The 17638-nt window shown below is 56.1% G+C and overlaps 4 protein-coding genes across 6 annotated transcripts; 1 reads left to right on the forward strand and 3 right to left on the reverse strand.

Moving 5' to 3' along the window:
* On the reverse strand, positions 1-3844 carry PRDX5 (peroxiredoxin 5). Its single transcript, XM_090259307.1, has 6 exons — positions 3625-3844; positions 1239-1373; positions 659-790; positions 545-583; positions 318-379; positions 1-212 (listed from the first exon to the last, which is right to left on the reverse strand). The coding sequence occupies exons 1-6, from the start codon at positions 3787-3789 to the stop codon at positions 107-109; spliced, it is 639 nt and encodes a 212-aa protein (XP_090115433.1). The 5' UTR covers positions 3790-3844; the 3' UTR covers positions 1-106.
* Positions 3845-4284: 440 nt separating this feature from the next.
* On the forward strand, positions 4285-5196 carry TRMT112 (tRNA methyltransferase activator subunit 11-2). 2 transcript variants are annotated; one of them, XM_090259294.1, is made up of 4 exons: positions 4285-4435; positions 4530-4595; positions 4746-4835; positions 4918-5196. In XM_090259294.1, exons 1-4 carry the CDS (start codon positions 4358-4360, stop codon positions 5023-5025), a joined length of 342 nt encoding a protein of 113 aa, XP_090115420.1. In that variant the 5' UTR covers positions 4285-4357; the 3' UTR covers positions 5026-5196. The 2 variants fall into 2 exon arrangements, with proteins under 2 accessions (XP_090115420.1, XP_090115412.1); XM_090259286.1 differs by having other exon boundaries at positions 4295-4435; positions 4530-4631.
* On the reverse strand, positions 5145-13133 carry ESRRA (estrogen related receptor alpha). Of its 2 annotated transcripts, none has more exons than XM_090259278.1 (7): positions 12925-13133; positions 11174-11510; positions 7847-7963; positions 7556-7684; positions 6969-7136; positions 6602-6871; positions 5145-6187 (listed from the first exon to the last, which is right to left on the reverse strand). In XM_090259278.1, the coding sequence occupies exons 2-7, from the start codon at positions 11496-11498 to the stop codon at positions 5928-5930; spliced, it is 1269 nt and encodes a 422-aa protein (XP_090115404.1). In that variant the 5' UTR covers positions 11499-11510; positions 12925-13133; the 3' UTR covers positions 5145-5927. The 2 variants fall into 2 exon arrangements, with proteins under 2 accessions (XP_090115404.1, XP_090115397.1); XM_090259271.1 differs by having other exon boundaries at positions 12939-13049.
* A 738-nt stretch (positions 13134-13871) lies between these two features.
* Positions 13872-17217, reverse strand: CATSPERZ (catsper channel auxiliary subunit zeta). The gene is given in 5 exon segments (XM_090267224.1): positions 13872-14107; positions 14998-15064; positions 15279-15377; positions 15380-15513; positions 16206-17217. Coding segments are annotated over 5 exon segments (810 nt in total). The 5' UTR covers positions 16606-17217; the 3' UTR covers positions 13872-13997.
* Positions 17218-17638: the final 421 nt, after the last annotated feature.

Raw genomic sequence — 17638 nt, forward strand, 5'->3', positions numbered from 1 at the left:
TGAACCATAAGTATTTATTGCAGAAATCTGTCCAAGGTTCCAACTGGGTGGCCCAAGTTGGGCAGGTGAAACAGGAAAGGGCATAAGTATGTCTAGGCCCAGTGCCTCAGAGCTGCGACAGGATGTTGGGGGCCAGGCTGCAGGTGAGGCCTGTGCCATCTGGCTCCACATTCAGGGACTTCACTACACCATCATCTATCACCATGGAGAACCTGCCAGAAAGAGGGCAGGGCCAATTACAGCAGCCTGGGCCTGGAGGCTGGGAATAGAGAGGGAGGGAAGCAGGGGACGCCCACAGAGGACCCTCCCACTGTTACCTCTTGAGTCGACGATTCCCGAAGAGGGACACCAACGAATCATCTAGCAACAAATCTGTCTCCTAAGAAGCGAGAGAGGCAAGAAAAAAGTCAGGAACCCGCAGAACAGGCCAAGCCCCCCCCCCCCCCAGTTGCTCCCCACACTGGTCATGTCCCTCCAAATCTCTGTTTTCCAAGGCCTGGAACAGGGACCACCCTGTAGGGTGGGGGCTGGGGATTGCACTCACCTTCCCAAAGGCCCCAGTGGGGTCAGCTAGGAGCCGAACCTAAAGAGAAAGTAAAGGTCACAAAAAAAAATCTCCTGCCTGGGCCCTGATCCCCTGGCAGGACCCGCACCTCACCTTGCCTTCTGCGCTGTGGGCTCGTCCCCACTCTTCAGTCACAAAGACATCGTTAACACTCAGACATGCCACCACCTGGGCGCCCTTGGCCTTCAGAGCCCCAGCCTGCTCCACAAACCCTGGCAGGTGGGTCTGCGGAGGGGAAGCAAAGACTTAGCAAAGGGACAACTGCCTCTACTCCTTGGCCTACTCTTACGTCCAGGCCTTCCTCACTTCCCTGCTTCCACACCTTTCACCAGACAATGAGAACCATGGAAGCCACAGTTCCTTTTTGCCTTGGTCACTAGGGAGCTTGGATCCACACTGAAGATTTCTGTGGTCAAGACCATGAACTTCCCATAGGCATAATTATGCCTTATTTACCCAAATACGTTCCACAGTGCCTATCACCCAGCAGGGTCAACGAGAGGTGTTGGATTTCATTTCTCCTACGTCCTGAACACTCTGATAGGCTTTTTAACTGCCGTACCATCTGCAACTGTTGGGGCAAGCTTCCTGGGGACAATGTGGAGGACGTACGAACAACACAAACGTGCACACAAGATCCCGACTGCTGAGCCCCAGAGGGGCAGGGCCTCACCTTGGAGCAACCAGGGGTAAAGGCCCCGGGGACTCCAAACAGCACACCCTTCTTGCCCTTGAACAGCTCTGCCAGGTTCACCTTGTTCCCAGGCTGCCCTTCAAACACCACCACCGACGGGATGGCATCTCCCACCTAGAGGGAAGGAATCCAAAGGAAGTGTTGGGGAGTGGGAGACGGGCAGGGAGGCCGAGGGAAGGGCGGCAAACCAAGGGCTAAGGAGACAGAGGGCCTGGCAGCCAGGCCTGGTGGAGCCAGGGTTGCCAAAGAGCAGAAAGTCCAACCCTGTCAGAGTTTCCAGAGGTCCCTCCCTGTCACCCTCCCCGTCCACCCACTGCCTAGTTACCCCACATCCTCTAGGTTTCAAGATGGCCCTGTTTCTCTTTGAGAGCCTGTTGGTGACAACAGGAAAAGGGAGGCGCCTCCCAGAGGTTGCAAGTTGAGTAAACAGGTTGTGTGAGTTACAGGAAAGAAGTGGGATAAGAGCAGGAAGAGGAGTGGCAGGGGGCTGTAGATCGGTGGGGGGGCGGGGGGGGTGCTGACAATCACAAGGAGAGGTTTCTCGCTACCCCCAAAATGAGAAAAAGGGAGAAAGGCAGACGATGGGAAAGTTTTTTGGGGGGGGTGCAGGTCCCTACATCTGGGAGGTATAGAGGGAGGACTCTCTCAAAGGGGAAGGATCAGGCTATCCGGGAGTGTGTGAGAGCTTCAGGGGCAGGAGGGAAACAAAAGGGGGGGAAAGTCAGGGGTAGGGAGTAGGATGAGGCAGAGGGCAGGTCTCAGAATAGTTGGTGGAAAGGGTTTACTTCTAAGGAGCTGGGGATGATTCAAGAGGAGAGGAACGAAGCAGCGGAAGGGTGGGAATCGGCTGTGCATGGAGCAGAATGGGGGAGAAACAGCAGGGGCCCTAAGGGACAACACAGGAGAGTGACGCCAAGTAACCTGACAAAGGCGCACAGGAGGGTACAGCGGGGTCATGTACTGGGTTGCAAAGGGGCCCCGGGGGCTGGCGTCGCTATCTGCAATAGGCTCCTCTCCTTTCTTGAGAGTGAATAAAACTTTACTCTCTTCTGTGAACTCTTTCACAGCCCGCGTCATCAACCACCCTAACAGTTTGGTGGCTGGTATGGGGACATTCTATTTTTCCCCCTCCTCCAGCCTCCTGAGACGTGTCACTAGAGGAGCAGTGGGGCAGTGGACGCTTGACCCGGCTGACCCCCTAACCCTGTCTCTGTGGTTTGGAGACAGGATTCTAATCTTTCTCCATCTCTCCGGGCTCCGTGGACAGCCCCTTCCTCACCCACCTTCATGGCCAGTGATTAATATAAGAAAATTTGTTTTTCCCCTAGAACAATTCGTCACATCTCCTCAAATATCTCCTACCCTTCATTGAGTGGAAGATTGCTTCCGCAAACAGCCTCCGGCTACAGCTCTTGCTTTCCGGCCTGTCCAGGCACCCTCTTCCCCTTAATGACCCACCCCCAGATCCACAGGCACGGACGGCTCTACAGCCCTTATCCACCTCAAGTAGTTCTAGAAGAAGAGACCTTCGTCCCTACTCCCCAAAACCAAAACCGGGCCAGGTCATTAATAACAAGTCCATTTTTAAACCAGAGCAGGGACTGAAAGGATAAGCCGGCACCATTTACCCAAGAGGCTCATGACCCTGTAAAGTATGACTGCCATTTTACTCTTCTGAGCATAGGCCGCCAGGGCTGGAAATTACTGGAAAACAAGAACGGAGCATGACTACCCGCTCCCTACCGTCACAGGCAGGAGATAACATTGGAACAAACTGCAGCCTCAAGTTACAACGCCCCCAACAGCCCAGGGGTCTCACTACAGCACCCCCCACCATTTTATAATCCGATTATAATCCAATAAAAACTCAAAGCCCCGGCCCCTCAATGCCAGGTGTAATTCCCCACACCACACCCCACTCCTTTCTTGGCGAGTGAAAGAAAGGAAGGAAGGAAGGAAGGAAGGAAGGAAGGAAGGAAGGAAGGAAGGAAGGAAAGAAAAGGGACCCTGGGGCAAAGGACCTTCCAGAATGTGGGGAGAGCCATGGTATTCGATCCTAAAGATTCTATCTCCCATCACAGGGCGTCGCGAGGTGCAGGTGGAAAGCCTCAGGGACCATCTCAGGAGATGGTACACCAAGCCCTGAAAACTGGCAAAAACGGTAGGGCAAGCCACGGGGTTTGTTGCAGGAATGAGGGGGACAGCCGACGGGAGGAGTCTCTAGGGCAGCGGAGAGAGGACCGTAAGGCAGGAAAAGAGGGAGGCCAGCAGGGTTTGGGGCCGGGGGCCACTGCCTTCAGCCGGACGCAGGACCTTGGAGAGATGGAGGGGGGGTCAGGCCTGGCCGGACTGGGCCAGCGGTCACCTTGATCGGGGCCATAACGACAGCGGCGCTTCTGAAACCGCGGGCTCTGCCAAGAGTCCACTCTAGACCTTCTTCCAAGCTCCTTTTGCCTCCCACCGCTACCGCGCAACGCACAGCGGCCGCCCCGGAGCGTAGCGAGCCGGTTAGGCAACCCAGTACGCACATCTCCGCCAACCCCACGCCTGGCCTCCAGCGCTCGGCCCCGCCCCCTTGCAGCCGGCCACAACCACAGCGCCTGCGCGGCCCATCGTCAGGGGCGGAGCTCGCATAACTGAGTAACTTACTGGTCTTAGGGGCCAAACAAGTGGGCGGAGCGTTGGGCGGCCGCGCAGCTTATTTGCATACAAGGAGAGGGTGCGGCTGTTTTGATGGGCCTGATGCACGGATTGGAACGGCGTTTCCTGAGACGACGGTTTGGGGCGCCTGTGTAGAAGTAAACCACGTTTACTTTGCATTCCACAAAGGCCCCTACACTGCGGCTTTCTCACATATGATTTTCACTGTCCGTGACTTGTAGCGCGCGTGTCAGTTTGGAGCCAAAACTACTGGGACTGCATTACGGCAACCTCTGACCTGGCCTCCGCAATACCCACGTGAGTGTCAGAAGTTCCAGCAAGTTCGCAGCTTCCGCTCCTCCGGGTTGTCCAATAGGAGAGCGCGGAACAGCCCCGGAAGTGACGCAAGAGCACCTGGTTCTTTTCCGGCTCCGGCCTTGCACCGTTTTTGTGGAGACATGAAGCTGCTTACCCACAATTTGCTGAGCTCGCACGTGAGAGGGGTAGGACCCCGTGGATACCCCCTGCGCTTGAAGGTACCGTACCGGGGACGGTATGGCGCCCTTCACCCGGAAGGGATAGGGGAACCAGGCTCCGGTCTCTGCCTAACTAACCGCCTTCTCCCTGCAGGCCACCGAAGTCCGCATTATGCCGGTGGACTTCAACCCCGAGTTCGTGGCGCGTATCATACCCAAGGTGGAGTGGCCAGCGCTTCTGGAGGCGACCAAGGCCGTGAGGAGCCCTCCCTGCCCGCGCACACCCTTTGGGGGGGCGGGTCCCACCGCAGGCCTTTGCGCCTGGCCAGGGTTGGGATTCCCGGAGATAACGTAGGCCTCTCGCCCGCAGTTGTCTCTGACCGACGTGCCCACAGAGCCGGTGGAGGGGTTTGAGAAAGATCTGTCCTTTCTGAAGACGATGCACCACATCCTGCTGGAGGTGAGAACTGGCCGCGTCGCTTGCTCCCCGGCCGCACGGGCAGAGCTGCCAGTGCTCAGCTTGCTTCCCCGCTTCCCCGTAGGTGGAGGTGTTGGAGGGCACCCTGCACTGCCCACAGTCTGGATATGTGTTCCCCATCACCCGCGGGATCCCAAACATGCTGCTGGGTGAGGAGGAGACCGGGACTTAATCGCGCCCAGGCATCAGTTTTTCACACTGCGACCATGTCTCTCTTTGTTTATGTATATTCCTGTTTGTTAACTTTATAAAGTGTGTCCCCAGTTTTGACCCAGACGCATGCCACACAAGTGTTCTTGAGCTCGATATATTTTTTTTTCTCATTAAAGGTTCAAAACCAAAAGCGGTTTCTCTTTGCAACAAATATACATTAAAATAGAGTCTCTGTACAGCCAAGGGCTCTGGGCCCTGGCTTGCCCCATGTCCCTGCGCCTCCCTGGCCAAACCCAAAAATAAATATAGTGTTATTGCTCTGCAGGGCATAGAGGCAGTGCTCTCCCTGCCCCCTGAGGAGGCTGGGTGGGAGCTGACGGGGGGCCCTGACCACCCCAGGGGTCTAGGGGCTGGAGCCTGCTTGGAGTTATTGCTTGGGGGGTGGGGGGGACAGGCAGTAATGCCCAATGCAAATAATGAGAGGAGCCAAGGGGGCAGGGTCCTTTGCTCTCCAAATTCCCTTCTGCTCTGGAGGGGAGTTCGGATTAAGCAGCAGCAAAAGCTGGGAGGCTGGCCTCCACTCCCTTCCCTCCCTGAGATCAGGCTTCTGTCCCCCTCCCCCACGTGGCCCCTGCGGCCCCCTATGGCTTCCACAGCACCCCCTACACTCTGAGGGCACATTATGGCTTGCAAGGGGCAGCACTGTGTGCAGAGCCTGGGCACACATGTTCCCAGCTTCTAACACCCCCAAGGAGGGGGGAGGGGAGGGGAGGGCGTAAGGCCTGTTCCCAGGAGCTGATGGTATTGCCTTGGCCCTGCCAGCAGGCTGTGGCACTGCCCAGACCCCAGCTCTGCCCCCTTGGGGCTGACCCCATGCTGGGCGGGTCCTGCCAGCACCCCCACCCATGCCCACCCCTTGCCTTAGTCCATCATGGCCTCGAGCATCTCCAAGAACAGCTTGTGCATGGGCACCTTGCCCTCCAGCTTCACCCCATAGAAATGGGCCAGCACTTTGCCTGCTGTCTGGCGAAGGAGTGGTAGTGTGAGCAGCAGCCTGCCTGCCCGCCGCCTCTCGGCACCCCCTCCGGGGCCTGCCCGGCCGGCTTCATACTCCAGCAGGGCCTCATGGAGAGCTTCTCGCAGCTGCTCCACAGCCTCGGCATCTTCAATGTGCACGGAGTCTGCAAGGAGCGGGGAGAGCTGTTGACATGGGCCATCTCCAGGAAGGAGAGCGCGCGACTGCTTGGGCACGGAGGGATGGGCGGACTGAGGAGCCAGACACAGCTTTGCTGATTGGCTGACCGAGGCAACTCTCAGTGCTGCCCAGGAGCCAGGGCCCACCCTTTCTCTCCCAGCTGTGGTCCCTTTCTGTCCTCCCCACATCCCCTTCCACTAAATTGTGCACCTTCCCAGTTAAGTGTGGCACTGGAGCTCAAAATTCTGTTCCCGGGCCTGCCCTTGCCTTGCTTTGTGGCTTTCCGCAAGTCACTGTTCTTCCCTATGCCTCAGTGTTCCCTGTCTGTAAAATGGGACAGTCCCGCCATCAGAGTTATGGAGGGCCTTCTGAAGACCTATCAGGTCCTACCTGGACTTACCTGAATTGGCAAGGGCCAGGGCCTTCAGCAGGACATACTCCTCCCGCTCCAGCCGCAGGGCCTGCAATCGCCGCACCAGCTGCAGCAGGGCAGCCCCAAGTTCCCCCAGGCCAGCTGCTCGCGCCCCCTCTTCATCCAGGACCAGGTCCTCAGCGAAGGCCAGCTCATCCTGCAGTGACAGTGAGCGCTGGGCCACACCCAACACCAGTACCTCCATCCATACGCTCTGCAGTACTGACATCTGGTCCGACAGTGACAGTGACGAGAAGCCTGGAGGGCAGTGGGGAGCACACCTGACTGAGCAGGTGCACCACAGCCAGGCATGGCCTGGCCTCCCCAGGAAAGCCCGCATCACCTGGCCCTTTACCTGGGATGCTCTTGGCCCAGCTGATGGTGACCACAATCTCTCGGTCAAAGAGATCACAGAGGGTAGCTACGGCTGGGAGGTGTCCATCAGGGCCCGCGGGGTCAGGCATGGCATACAGCTTCTCGGGCTCCACCACCAGAAGGTGGGATACCAGTGCATTCACAGGGGCTGCAGTGACAGTTGGAAAAGGCACCTGGATTCATCACTGTGCAGGCCCTTTGGGGTCAAACCTCTTCCCAGAGTCAGTCCCCCCATGGCCTTCCTCAACAGCCACTAGTCAGCAGGCTCAGACCCCTTTCTCCCGGAAGGGCTCTCCTATCTCCCAGGGGGAGCCAGTCTGTTTGTAAACAGGTTCTGAGTGTTAGAAAACCTCTCCCTGTTCCCATTTGTACTACTGAGGGACTGCCAGAAAAAGGGTATTTTCAACAAATGCTTTTGTGGGGAAAGGAGTAAGTAAATAGATGAAGGGAAAAGGTGGGGTCTAGTGCCCCAGATAACTACTATCCTGGGTGAAGGACAGCAGATGGGCCTCGCGTGTCCTGGCCGAATCCCAACCCCAGAACTCCAAGGGCCCACCACACTCTCACCTGTCTTCCGGGGGCCTCCAGCTACTGCCAGGGGTCCAGCAGGGAAGGGGACTGGGAAGGGCAGTGGGTCCACCTCTGGTCGCCGCTTGTACTTCTGTCGCCCACCCCGGACACGGTCCAGACGTACCCCTTGAATTGTAGGACAAGGCTGTGTCCTTGGAGCTGGGGGTGACTCGCTCTGCAGAGCCCTCCTGCCCACTCCATTCCACCAGAACTTCTCAGGCTCTGCCCTCCCCGGCCCCGCGTGCCCGGCTCCCCCAGCCCTCGCCAAGGCCCCTGCCCAGCACTCACCTTCTTTGAGCATGCCCACCCGCAGGCACTTGGTGAAGCGACAGGCCTGACAGGCCTTGCGTCTCCGCTTGGTGATCTCACACTCATTGGAGGCCGGACAGCTGTACTCGATGCTCCCTGCCAGGAAGAGGCAGGGCTCCAGTGGCAGCCTCCCAGGGCCTGGAGGGGGCCCGGCAGACACAAGAACCCTGACTCGCCCTGGGCAAGCGCGGGTCTGGGGAGAGCAGGAGTGCTGTGAGTGGGGCACTGAGGAGGATGGCCGCTGGGCTGGGGGCCCCGTCTGGGCAAAAGGGCCGGGACCAGGTGCGCCCTGCTGCATCTGCCCCACGCCTCTTGTCAAGCCACACCTCTGGGCTCGACTGCCCTCACCTGCTCTCTTCAAGGGTCACAACGGCCTCTCCCTTGCTACCCTCAGCGGTCAATTCTCATCCTCATCTTACATAACCTAAAGGAGCATCTAACACCATTGATCCCATCCTGCTCCTAGAAACACTGGAACACTTTTCTTCTGCTTTTAAGACACTCCTGGTTTCCTGCCACCTCACAGGCCACTGTGTGGTTTCTGTGTATCTCCCTGTGCTCCTTGCACTGCAGAACCCCAGGGCTGCCCTCAGACTCCACTGACTCGCTCCCAGGGTGCTCGTACCTAATCACGGCCCTTCACATTTATGTCTCTTGCCTAGACCTGCCTAAACCCTATCATATCCACTGCTTCCTTGATACCTTGCATGTCTGTCTGTCTGTCTTTCTAGGCCTCACAAACCTAACCTGTCCTAAACGCAGCCCCTGATCGACCCCTCCAAAACCCGCGACTCTTTTGTGTCCAGCTGCTTAAGCAGGAATCTAGGGGACAGCTCTGATGCTGCCTCACATCCCAAATCCACCCATCAGCTGGCCCTGGTGGGCTGTACCTCCTAATATGGCCTCCCGCCATGCCCTTGCCTCCTTCACTTACTCTCCCCACAGCAGCCAGAGGCACCCTGTTAAACTTAAGTTAGATCCTGTCGCGCCCCCTGCGCAAAACCCTCCAGTGATTTCCCTTCCAAGAGTTAGAGCCCAGTGAACTCCGCGGCCTGAGGCCTGTACTCCTGCTCTTCACCTCCTTTTTGACCTCACCCTCCTTTCACTCTGCTCTGGCTCCAGGCCCCTCACTCAGAGCCCATGGCTTCCTTTCCTCCTTCAGATCTCTGCCTGTTGTGAGTTCCTACGGCCTTCCCTGGCTACCCTGCAAGGGTGGTGAGAATGCCCCCGACCCCCTGTGGGCGACCCCAGCTGCTTGCCTCTAGTTGACAGTTGCTCACCTGCTCTCAGCACCATCCAGTACGCTACATATGCACACATTTATCTTCCTCATTACGTTTCCCAACACTATTGTCTGCCCCACGGGGGCCAGGCCTGTGCCCAGTGCTAGGAACAGGGCCTGGCACACAGTGGGCGCTCATAACTGGTTGAATGAATGCATGGCAGCCCTCCCAGCCTCGCAGGGCTACTTCAGGGACTGAATGACACAACCAGCCAACATGCCCTTGGCTTCTTTCTCCTATACCCTACCCAGCTTCCATGCTCAGATCAAGGCACCTCCTCCATGAAGTCCTCCAGAGGCCCAGACCCAGCCAGGTTCCTTGGTACCTATCACAGCTGTACTCTAAGAATTGTACGCATTCATTGTTTTCTTTCTCCCCACTCTGCTAGAATATAAACTGTTTGAGGATGCGGCAGTCCTGCCTTAGTCCCCATGACTTGAACAGTGGCCAGGGTTTGTGAAGGCTCTGGAAGCTGCCTGACACTTCCATATACCAACTGGGGGACCTTGAATAAGTCCCATACCTAAGCTCTCAACCCTCAGTCTTCTTCTCTATAGATCTGGGTGAAAAACACAGCACTCCTTACAAAGTGAGTTGTGAGAATACAAGGGGGTAATTGAGGTAACACATTTAGCATAGTGTACAACACCTAAATATTCAAAAAACATTTGGCTAGTGCTCAATAAACAATTGTCAACTGAGTCAGCAGAGAATGAAGGGTTCCAGGATGGGCAGGAGACACCTGGACCCGAACCTGTTGGCTCCCTGGGCTTCAGAGACAGAAGGTAGCACAGAGGTTTTAGACCAGTGCGTCTTGGCAGTGGCAAAGTCAAAACTCGCTGGAATGTCACAATCATTTGTGAGGCACCTGTCCAAAGTTCAGTTATTAGTAATAAGCAGAGGCAGCAGTCTGGCATCTAAGAGCTTGGCTCTGGACCTGAATCGACCTAAGTTCAAACCCTAGTTCTGCCATTTTCCACCATTGGGACCTGGAAAAAGTGTTGTTTTTTTAAGATTTTATTTCCTTTAAGACTTTCAAGATTTTATTTATTTACTTTTAGAGAGAAGGGAAAGGAGGGAGAGAGGGAGAGAAACATGAAGTGCAAAAGAAACAGCAATCGGTTGTCTCTCTCATACCTTCAACTGGGGACCTGGCCCCCAACCCAGGCATGTGCCCTGACGGAGAATCGAACTGGCAACCTTTAGGTCCACAGGCCAGCACTCAATCTACTGAGCCACACTCGCCGGGGCTTGGACAAACTTTTAAAGCCAATCTGGGCCTCAGTTATAACAGTGCTGGCACCTTATAGGTTGCTGAGAGGGTGACTGAGATCATGAGTGTAAAGAGGCACAGTCCCTCGTAAGCACTCAAGAAATGTTCTCAAAAATTATACAGGTTATAGCCCCAAAGTAACCAGAGGTTTACATAAAAATATAAGTAACAGGCACATCCCAAGTACTGATTGTTACATCACCACCTTGCTCACTCATGTTTTAATATGCTTTCCTGAGTGAGAAAAATTCCATGAGTACTATTAGCAGGATGCCTAGTAGTCTTTTTAAAGTTGGGTGCTGAAATAGGATGTAGCCCCTCTCAGTCATAAAGACCTGCTTTGTGCTGGTGCTGCTTTGAGGAAATCCACATAAAGGGGTGTGGGGGTGCTCTATGCTGGTAAGAGGCCAGTAGCTACCAGAAGCAAGAACAAAGTATAGGAGCAGGCAGAGGCTGTCTTAAATTTTTCAGAGCTACTGTGGAAGCTGCTGAGCCTATCGTACCCAGAAACCTCAGGGACATCCCAAGTCCTCTCTTATATCCCACATCCAATCCGTCAACACATCCTGGTGGCTCTATTTAATTTGTAAGGGAAAGAGCACTCCTTGGAGGTGAGGGCCTGGGTACATCAGGTTGCCAACCCCAAATGATACCATGGCAGTCCGGGGATCTAGTACCACCTAGCAGTGCACCCACTGGGTAGTGCCAGGCCCAGAAGGCAAAGGGCACAGAAGTAGGGTAGGGGCTCACCCTGGATGGTCCTCTTGAAGAAGGCTTTGCAGGCCTCACAGGATGCCACACCATAGTGGTAGCCGGAGGCCACATCCCCGCAGACCAGGCAGAGGCGTTTGGGCAGGGAGCTGAGCACCAGCTTCCCCCCACCCTGTTCACCAGGCCCAGCCCCCTCCCCATCCTCTTCTTCCTTGTGGCTGGAGAGGTGGTGAGTGGGAGCTGGGCCAGGCGCCAGGGCCGCAGGGGGCTCAGTCTCAGTCTCTGAGGAACCCTTTGGGCTATCTGGGCTGGCTGGCTCGGCCTTGATGTAGAGAGGCTCGATGCCCACCACCTGGCTGGACATGGCACTGGTCACCTGTGGGGAGAAACCTGTCAGGTCACAGAGAGGCACTAGGATGGGGGGTGGAGAGACACCCTGCTACCCTGGTTGCCCAACCCCAGGCCTGGGGCCAGACTTCCAGTATCAGTGAGGGGGAAGGAGGAGGTACAGAGTCCAAGGAACGGCTGCCCATGAAGAAGGCCTCCCACCCCAGTTGTTGCTATGGGAACAGAGTCCCCAGAGCCTCCGGGACCTGTAACTGACAGTAAGTCTCCCACTTGGGGACCTGCAGGAGGCTTATACACCCCCTACTCCCACCCAGCCCAGGGAGCAGCATAACCTTGGCCCCAGGTGACCTTCCATCCCATCTGGAATCCTCAGCCAGAAATGGGATACCTCTCCGTTTTCTCCAGAGAGGGACCCTGGTGATCTCTCTCACCTGGGTATCCTCCCTTCAAGAGAGCAAACAGAGGCACAGAAGCCCAAGGGCAGAAGATGTGCTCACACACTCCCACTCACCTGGGTCCTCACGTGCTCACTCCTGGACTTTTCAGGCCCAGTTCTCACTCATGCTCACTCACCCCTCCTCAAGTGCATACCCCATAAACAAAGTCACGTTCAAGACTCAAAATCACGCACTCGCAGTCTTACAGTCTCACTACACCCCGACACTCAGGCACGGACCCTTGGGGCAACGCACTCAGAGCTTTCACACCTGACACACTGCCCCCTCCTGTCCCGGCAAGCCCACTCAAAGGCACACCCGACTGGCCCGGCTCCGCCTCCTTGCACACCCCCTCGTACCCCACCCGCCAGCACATTCACTGTTACACTCCTGCCGTGTGCTGCCGCAGGGTCCTCCACCTCCGGGGCGCCCCACCCCCCCAACACGCGCACACCTAAGGGAAGTTGCCTGAAGTTGCTGCGTTCCCCTCCTCCTCCGCCCGCCGGGGACCTCTGTCAGGTTATCAGGAAGTAAATGGGGAGTGCCAGGGAGGAGGAAGTTCTCCCTTGCTGGTGCGATGACCTTTGACCCAGAGAGGAGGGTGGCCCAAGGCCCCTTCGAGCGCCCCCACGTGGTCTTCAAAGCCCCTTCCCCGACAGGGAACCCTCCCCACTTTCCAACCCCGCCCGCCCCTGGGACTTCGGCACGCTCCGGGAGCCGGATTGAACCCTGCCCTAAGGACCGCATCCGAGGCCCCAGCCCGACCCTCGCTAGGATTTGCAGCCCGAGCCAAAGCCGACTCCTGCTCCAGGCCGGCGCACTGATATCTGGACGCCGGATCCCACCCGGACCCTGTCCTCCTCTAGCTCTCCCCCGGATCCCGACCGTACCACGGGCCGGTCCAAAAGCCGGACCCGGCCGGAGGCCCGCCCCCCACCCGCCTCCCTGCAGCGCTTGCACATGGCCCCAGCGCCCCTCCCGCCCACCTCCCCAGCGGCACTGCACCTCCGCCCCCGGACCTGGGGCTCCGGCTGGGCGGGCGGGCAGGCATAGGGGCCGAGCGGCCCGGAGCGCCGGGGTGAGCCGGGGGGCCGCTGGCGGCCCCTCCTCCGCCGCCTCCTCGGGCCGCGCCGCCCCGCCGCGCCGCGTCCCCTCACTCGGCGGCGCCGCTGGCGGCTTGTAGGACACAAAAGGACATCGCGGCCGCTTCCTACTCCGCTTCCTCCAGCTGACAGCGGGGGCGGGGCCGGCCGTGCGCATACAAAATAGGGGGCGGGGCCCGGCGCCCTATGCTAATCAGACAAGTGGGGCAGGCAGCTACTGAGAGCAGGGACGAGTAGGGGAGGAGCAGGCGAAGCCAGCGGGCGGGCTTTCACGAAGGTCCCGCCCCGTTGCCGCAAGCCACAGCAGCGTATTTGCGTGCGCGGCCCCCGGGGAGACGTGATCACAGGAGACGCGGAGAGGCTCCGGGAGGGGTGGGGCCAAGAGCGCTCTTACGTAACGAAGGAGGCGGGGCGCGCTGTGCGCCAGAAGAGTGGGAGAAATTGCTCTGTGGCCTCAGTTGAGGGACCCGGGAGACAACGGATACATGTAAATGAGAGGGCCGGACGAGCGAAGAGGCTAGTTCATCTGCATATGCATGAGGGGCGGAGTCTAGCATGCGCCAGCTAGAGGGCACTCTGTCACTTTCCCTTTTTACCTATCCGACGAAATAATACCGTTGGGGTACTTGGACCCCAGACCCAATATCCCTACAAAGCTGCAGGATCCGGGTTGGAAGAAACAGACCTAAATAGGCAAGAAGTCCTGGATTTCGAGTTCCGGAAAGGTGGCGCCGATAGGGCCCCAACAAAGAATGCTCAAGGTCACTGCGGTGACCGAGTGAAGGTCATGGGGAAAGGCGGGGCTATGTGCGTCCGCCTCACGCAGACAGCCACGCACTGACTCACGGACATCGTTCAGGCTCTTTTATTTCTCTCGGGTTCAAATTCCATGTGGAGAGGGTCGGGCTTATGTCTCGGGGCAGGACAGGGACGGGGGCTAGAATTGGACAGTCACTCGAGCCTGAGGCGGTGCTCTCAGTGCACCGAGACGCGTTGCCTCTTGTTTCGTCGCCTCTTGAGCCCCTCGATGTATCGCTGCAGCTGCTTGGTTAGGAAGTGGTCCTTGCCGATCCTTGACCGGTAGCCTGGAGGGGTAGAACGACACTCAGGGCAGTTAGCAGGGGCGTGGTGTCCCTAGCAGCAGGTGCCACATGTGTGATTTGAGGAGCCGCTGGTGACTTGGGTTGGCAGAAGCTCTGAACACTGGCGTCTGTTAGTTTGGGGAACTTTGGCTCTCCAAGGTGCTGGGCCCTGCCGGTTTTGTTTGTTTCAAGTCATAGACCTGTGCACCAAATAGACGGGGGGACGCGGAACAGGATAGGGTGTTGAAATAGAGAATGAATAAGGGCAAGATTTAAAAAGACACAGCCCTGGCTGGTATAGCTCAATGGATTGAGTGCTGGCTTACAACAGAAAAGTTGCTGGTTTGATTCCCAGTCAGGGCACGTGCCTGGGTGAGGGCCAGGTCCCCAGCTGGGGGCCTGCAAGAGGCAACCACACATTGATGTTTCTCTCTCTCTCTCTTCCTCCCTCCCTTCCTCTCCCTCTAAAAATAGATAATAAGTAAATTTTTTAAAAATAAATAAAAGAAGATGCAGGCCTTATCTAAGGCAATGGTAGCAGGCAGCTTTTGGGACACTTCCTGGACCACTTACCATTAGCTATTAGCCAGCCCCTGCCCCCTCATATCATAAGTAGGGCAAACCAGTTGAAATTTACCCAAATAATCCAGTCAAACCCATTTCAGCTGGAGAGGGGCTGCACTTAAGCTGGAGCCCAGGCTCCTCACATTTAACCTATGATCTCCCCACTGATCTCCCTTGTCCCCAAACTTTTTACTTTTTGTGGGGCTCCTGGAATATTGGTGAGTGGTAAGGGAATCTGACATGGCAAACACACCCTGAAACCCCACTCCCACAGGCTCAAGTCCTGCAAAATCCCCCAAGATCTCGTGGGAGTTGGGGGAGGGACTCACTCTGGAGGGCTTTGGTGAGGATTTCCAGAGCTTCACTCTCCATGAGTTCCATCAGGGGCAGAGGCAGCTGAAGAGGCAGCAAGAGGCTCAGATGTCCAAGGGACCCCAGCTCTGCCCATAGCTGAAATGCCCTACCTGCTGCCTCCAGCCCAAGACCCCCAACCAACCTGCCCCTCCACACTACAGACCACCCCCCACCCCCTTCATCCCTGACCCCCTAACTTCCCCATTCCCCGCCCCACCCCCCACTAAAATCCCCAGTCTTCCTGGGTGCCTCCAACCCTGTTCTGCTGCTCCACCCAGTAGGCTCGATGGGGTGTGTGCTTGGACATATTGGATGATGACGTTGAGGAAGATATTCCTGGGAGAAGAAAAAAGAGACATGAGTCTTCTACAGACTGCTCGGTCTTCCCTGGGACAAAGGAGATGTATCGGGTGGCATCTGACAGAGAGAGTGGCCTTCAGAGAAGAGCTCCAGGTGCCGTCTTAGTGGGAAACAATATGGGACAGTGATTTACAACCCTGGGCTTTACTCTCTCACCCATCGAGGTTCCAGTTCTGCCTGCCCCACTATGTGAGACTTAGGGCCAGTGACAAATTTTCTGACCCTCAGGTTCTTCATCTGTAAAATGGGATAATAAGAACAAGCCCTTATGGAGGTTGTGAAGTTTAAAGGTGATCATGCAAGGGAAGCCCAGTGCCTGGCACACAGTAAGCGCTCAATAAATGGTAGTTACTATACTGTTATCATTTCCAATTATCTGATGAAAGGCTGGAGGGAGAAGAGAAGGGAAAGTTCCAAAAACTGCCCAGCATGAAGTAGGCACTTAAAAATTGTCACAAGTGACTGAATAAATGTCAGAAAGGCACCTCCTCGAGCTGCGAAAACCCACCAATAAGAAATTAAGTCCCTCCTCTCAACTATCCTGGTTATTCCATTAAAAGCACCGTCCTAACCCTGCCGCATTTGTGCCTCTCCCGAACCTGGCGTGCGGCGGCCGCACGACTTTATCTGACGCCTCCCGGTAGGGGGCGCTCCAAGAATGTCTGGTTGATTGAAAGCGTGGACGATCAGCGCTGGCACCTCACCCAGGGAACCCTAGAAACTTGGATGCTACAGCTTTCCCGGGGTTTCCACCAACAGAAATAGGGGCCGTGGGCAGGCCTCTGCTCTGTGGGAGCCCACAGCCCGATGAGGCCACACTAACCTGTCTTGGTCCTGGAATCCTCGTCCCCTTCTAAATCGCTTCCCTGGAAGCTGCCGGCGAGCAGGTCCGGCTCCAAGGTGCGGCCTTTCAGCTCCTCTTCTTTGAAGCTGACTTGGTCATTTCTGTCATCCCATCCTTCCTGGACGCCGTCGGGGTCGTGGCCGGCCTCCTTTTGGTTGTACCACTGGCCAGCTGTGCTGCTGCCCTCCTGGTCAGAGTCCTCACAAATATTGGTCAGTTGCACGTTCAGCTTGGACTGCGACAGCGTGGCCGTGGTCCACAGATTCCGGATGTCACTATTCACGCTTAACCTGGCTGAGTCATGGTGGCCCGAAGACTTGGCCGACGCCTGTGGGCCACATACAACAAGGAAAGCCCAGCGCCCTCTCAGAATGACCATCCTCAAAAAATCAACAATAACAAGTGCTGGCGAAGATGTAGAGAAAAGGGAACTCCTGTCCACTGTTGGTGGGAATGCAGACTGGTGCAGTCACTGTAGAAAGCAGTATGGAATTACCTCAAAAAGTTAAAAATGGAACTGCCTTTTGACCCAGCGATTCCATTCCTGGGACTATACCTGAAGAAACCAAAACACTAATTTGAAAGAATGTATGTATGTGCTCCTATGTTCATTGCAGTGCTATTTACAAGAGCCAAGATTTGGAAGCAACCCAAGTGCCCATCTGTAGATGAGTGGATAAAAAAAGCTGCGGTACATGTACACAATGGAATACTACTCCGCCATAAAAAAGAAGGAAATCTTACCCTTTGCGATGGCACGGATGGACCTGGAGAGCATTATGCTAAGTGAAATAAGACAGTCAGAGAGAGACAAGTACCATATGGTTTCACTCATATGTGGAATCTAATGGACAAAATAAACTAACAAACAAAATAGAAATAGCCCCACAGATAGAGAACAGACTGACAGCTCTCAGATGGGAGGGGGGTGGTTGCAAGGCTGGGTGAAAAAGGTGATGGGGTTAAGCAAAACAAATCAAAACAAAACTAACCACCACTACATAAAAAAAATCCTCATAGACACAGACCACAGCATGGTGATCACCAGAGGGGAAGGGTGTGGAGGGAGGGAGAAGCGGGTAAAGGGGGGATAAATGGGGATGGAAAGAGACTTGACTTGGGGTGGTGAGCACACCATATACAGATGATGTGCTATAGAATTGTACACCTGAAACATATATAGTTTTATTAACCAGTGTCACCCCAATAAATTAAACTTTTAAAAAGGTCCTTTAAAAAGCGTCAAAGAAAGCCCAGGGTGAGGGTCTCGGGGCATTGGGGAGGGTAGGAAGGGCAGTCTAGGCAGAGCAGGGAATGGGGACTGGGGACTGGGGAGCTGCCTGCAGTGGAATGAATGAGGATAGCCTGGGGCTGAATGAGTCTGGGGGTTGGCAGGGTGGGGTGCCCAGGAA

The sequence above is a fragment of the Furipterus horrens genome, unplaced genomic scaffold (assembly GCF_987537825.1).
Source record: "Furipterus horrens unplaced genomic scaffold, mFurHor1.1.pri manual_scaffold_2, whole genome shotgun sequence".
NCBI lineage: Eukaryota > Metazoa > Chordata > Mammalia > Chiroptera > Furipteridae > Furipterus > Furipterus horrens.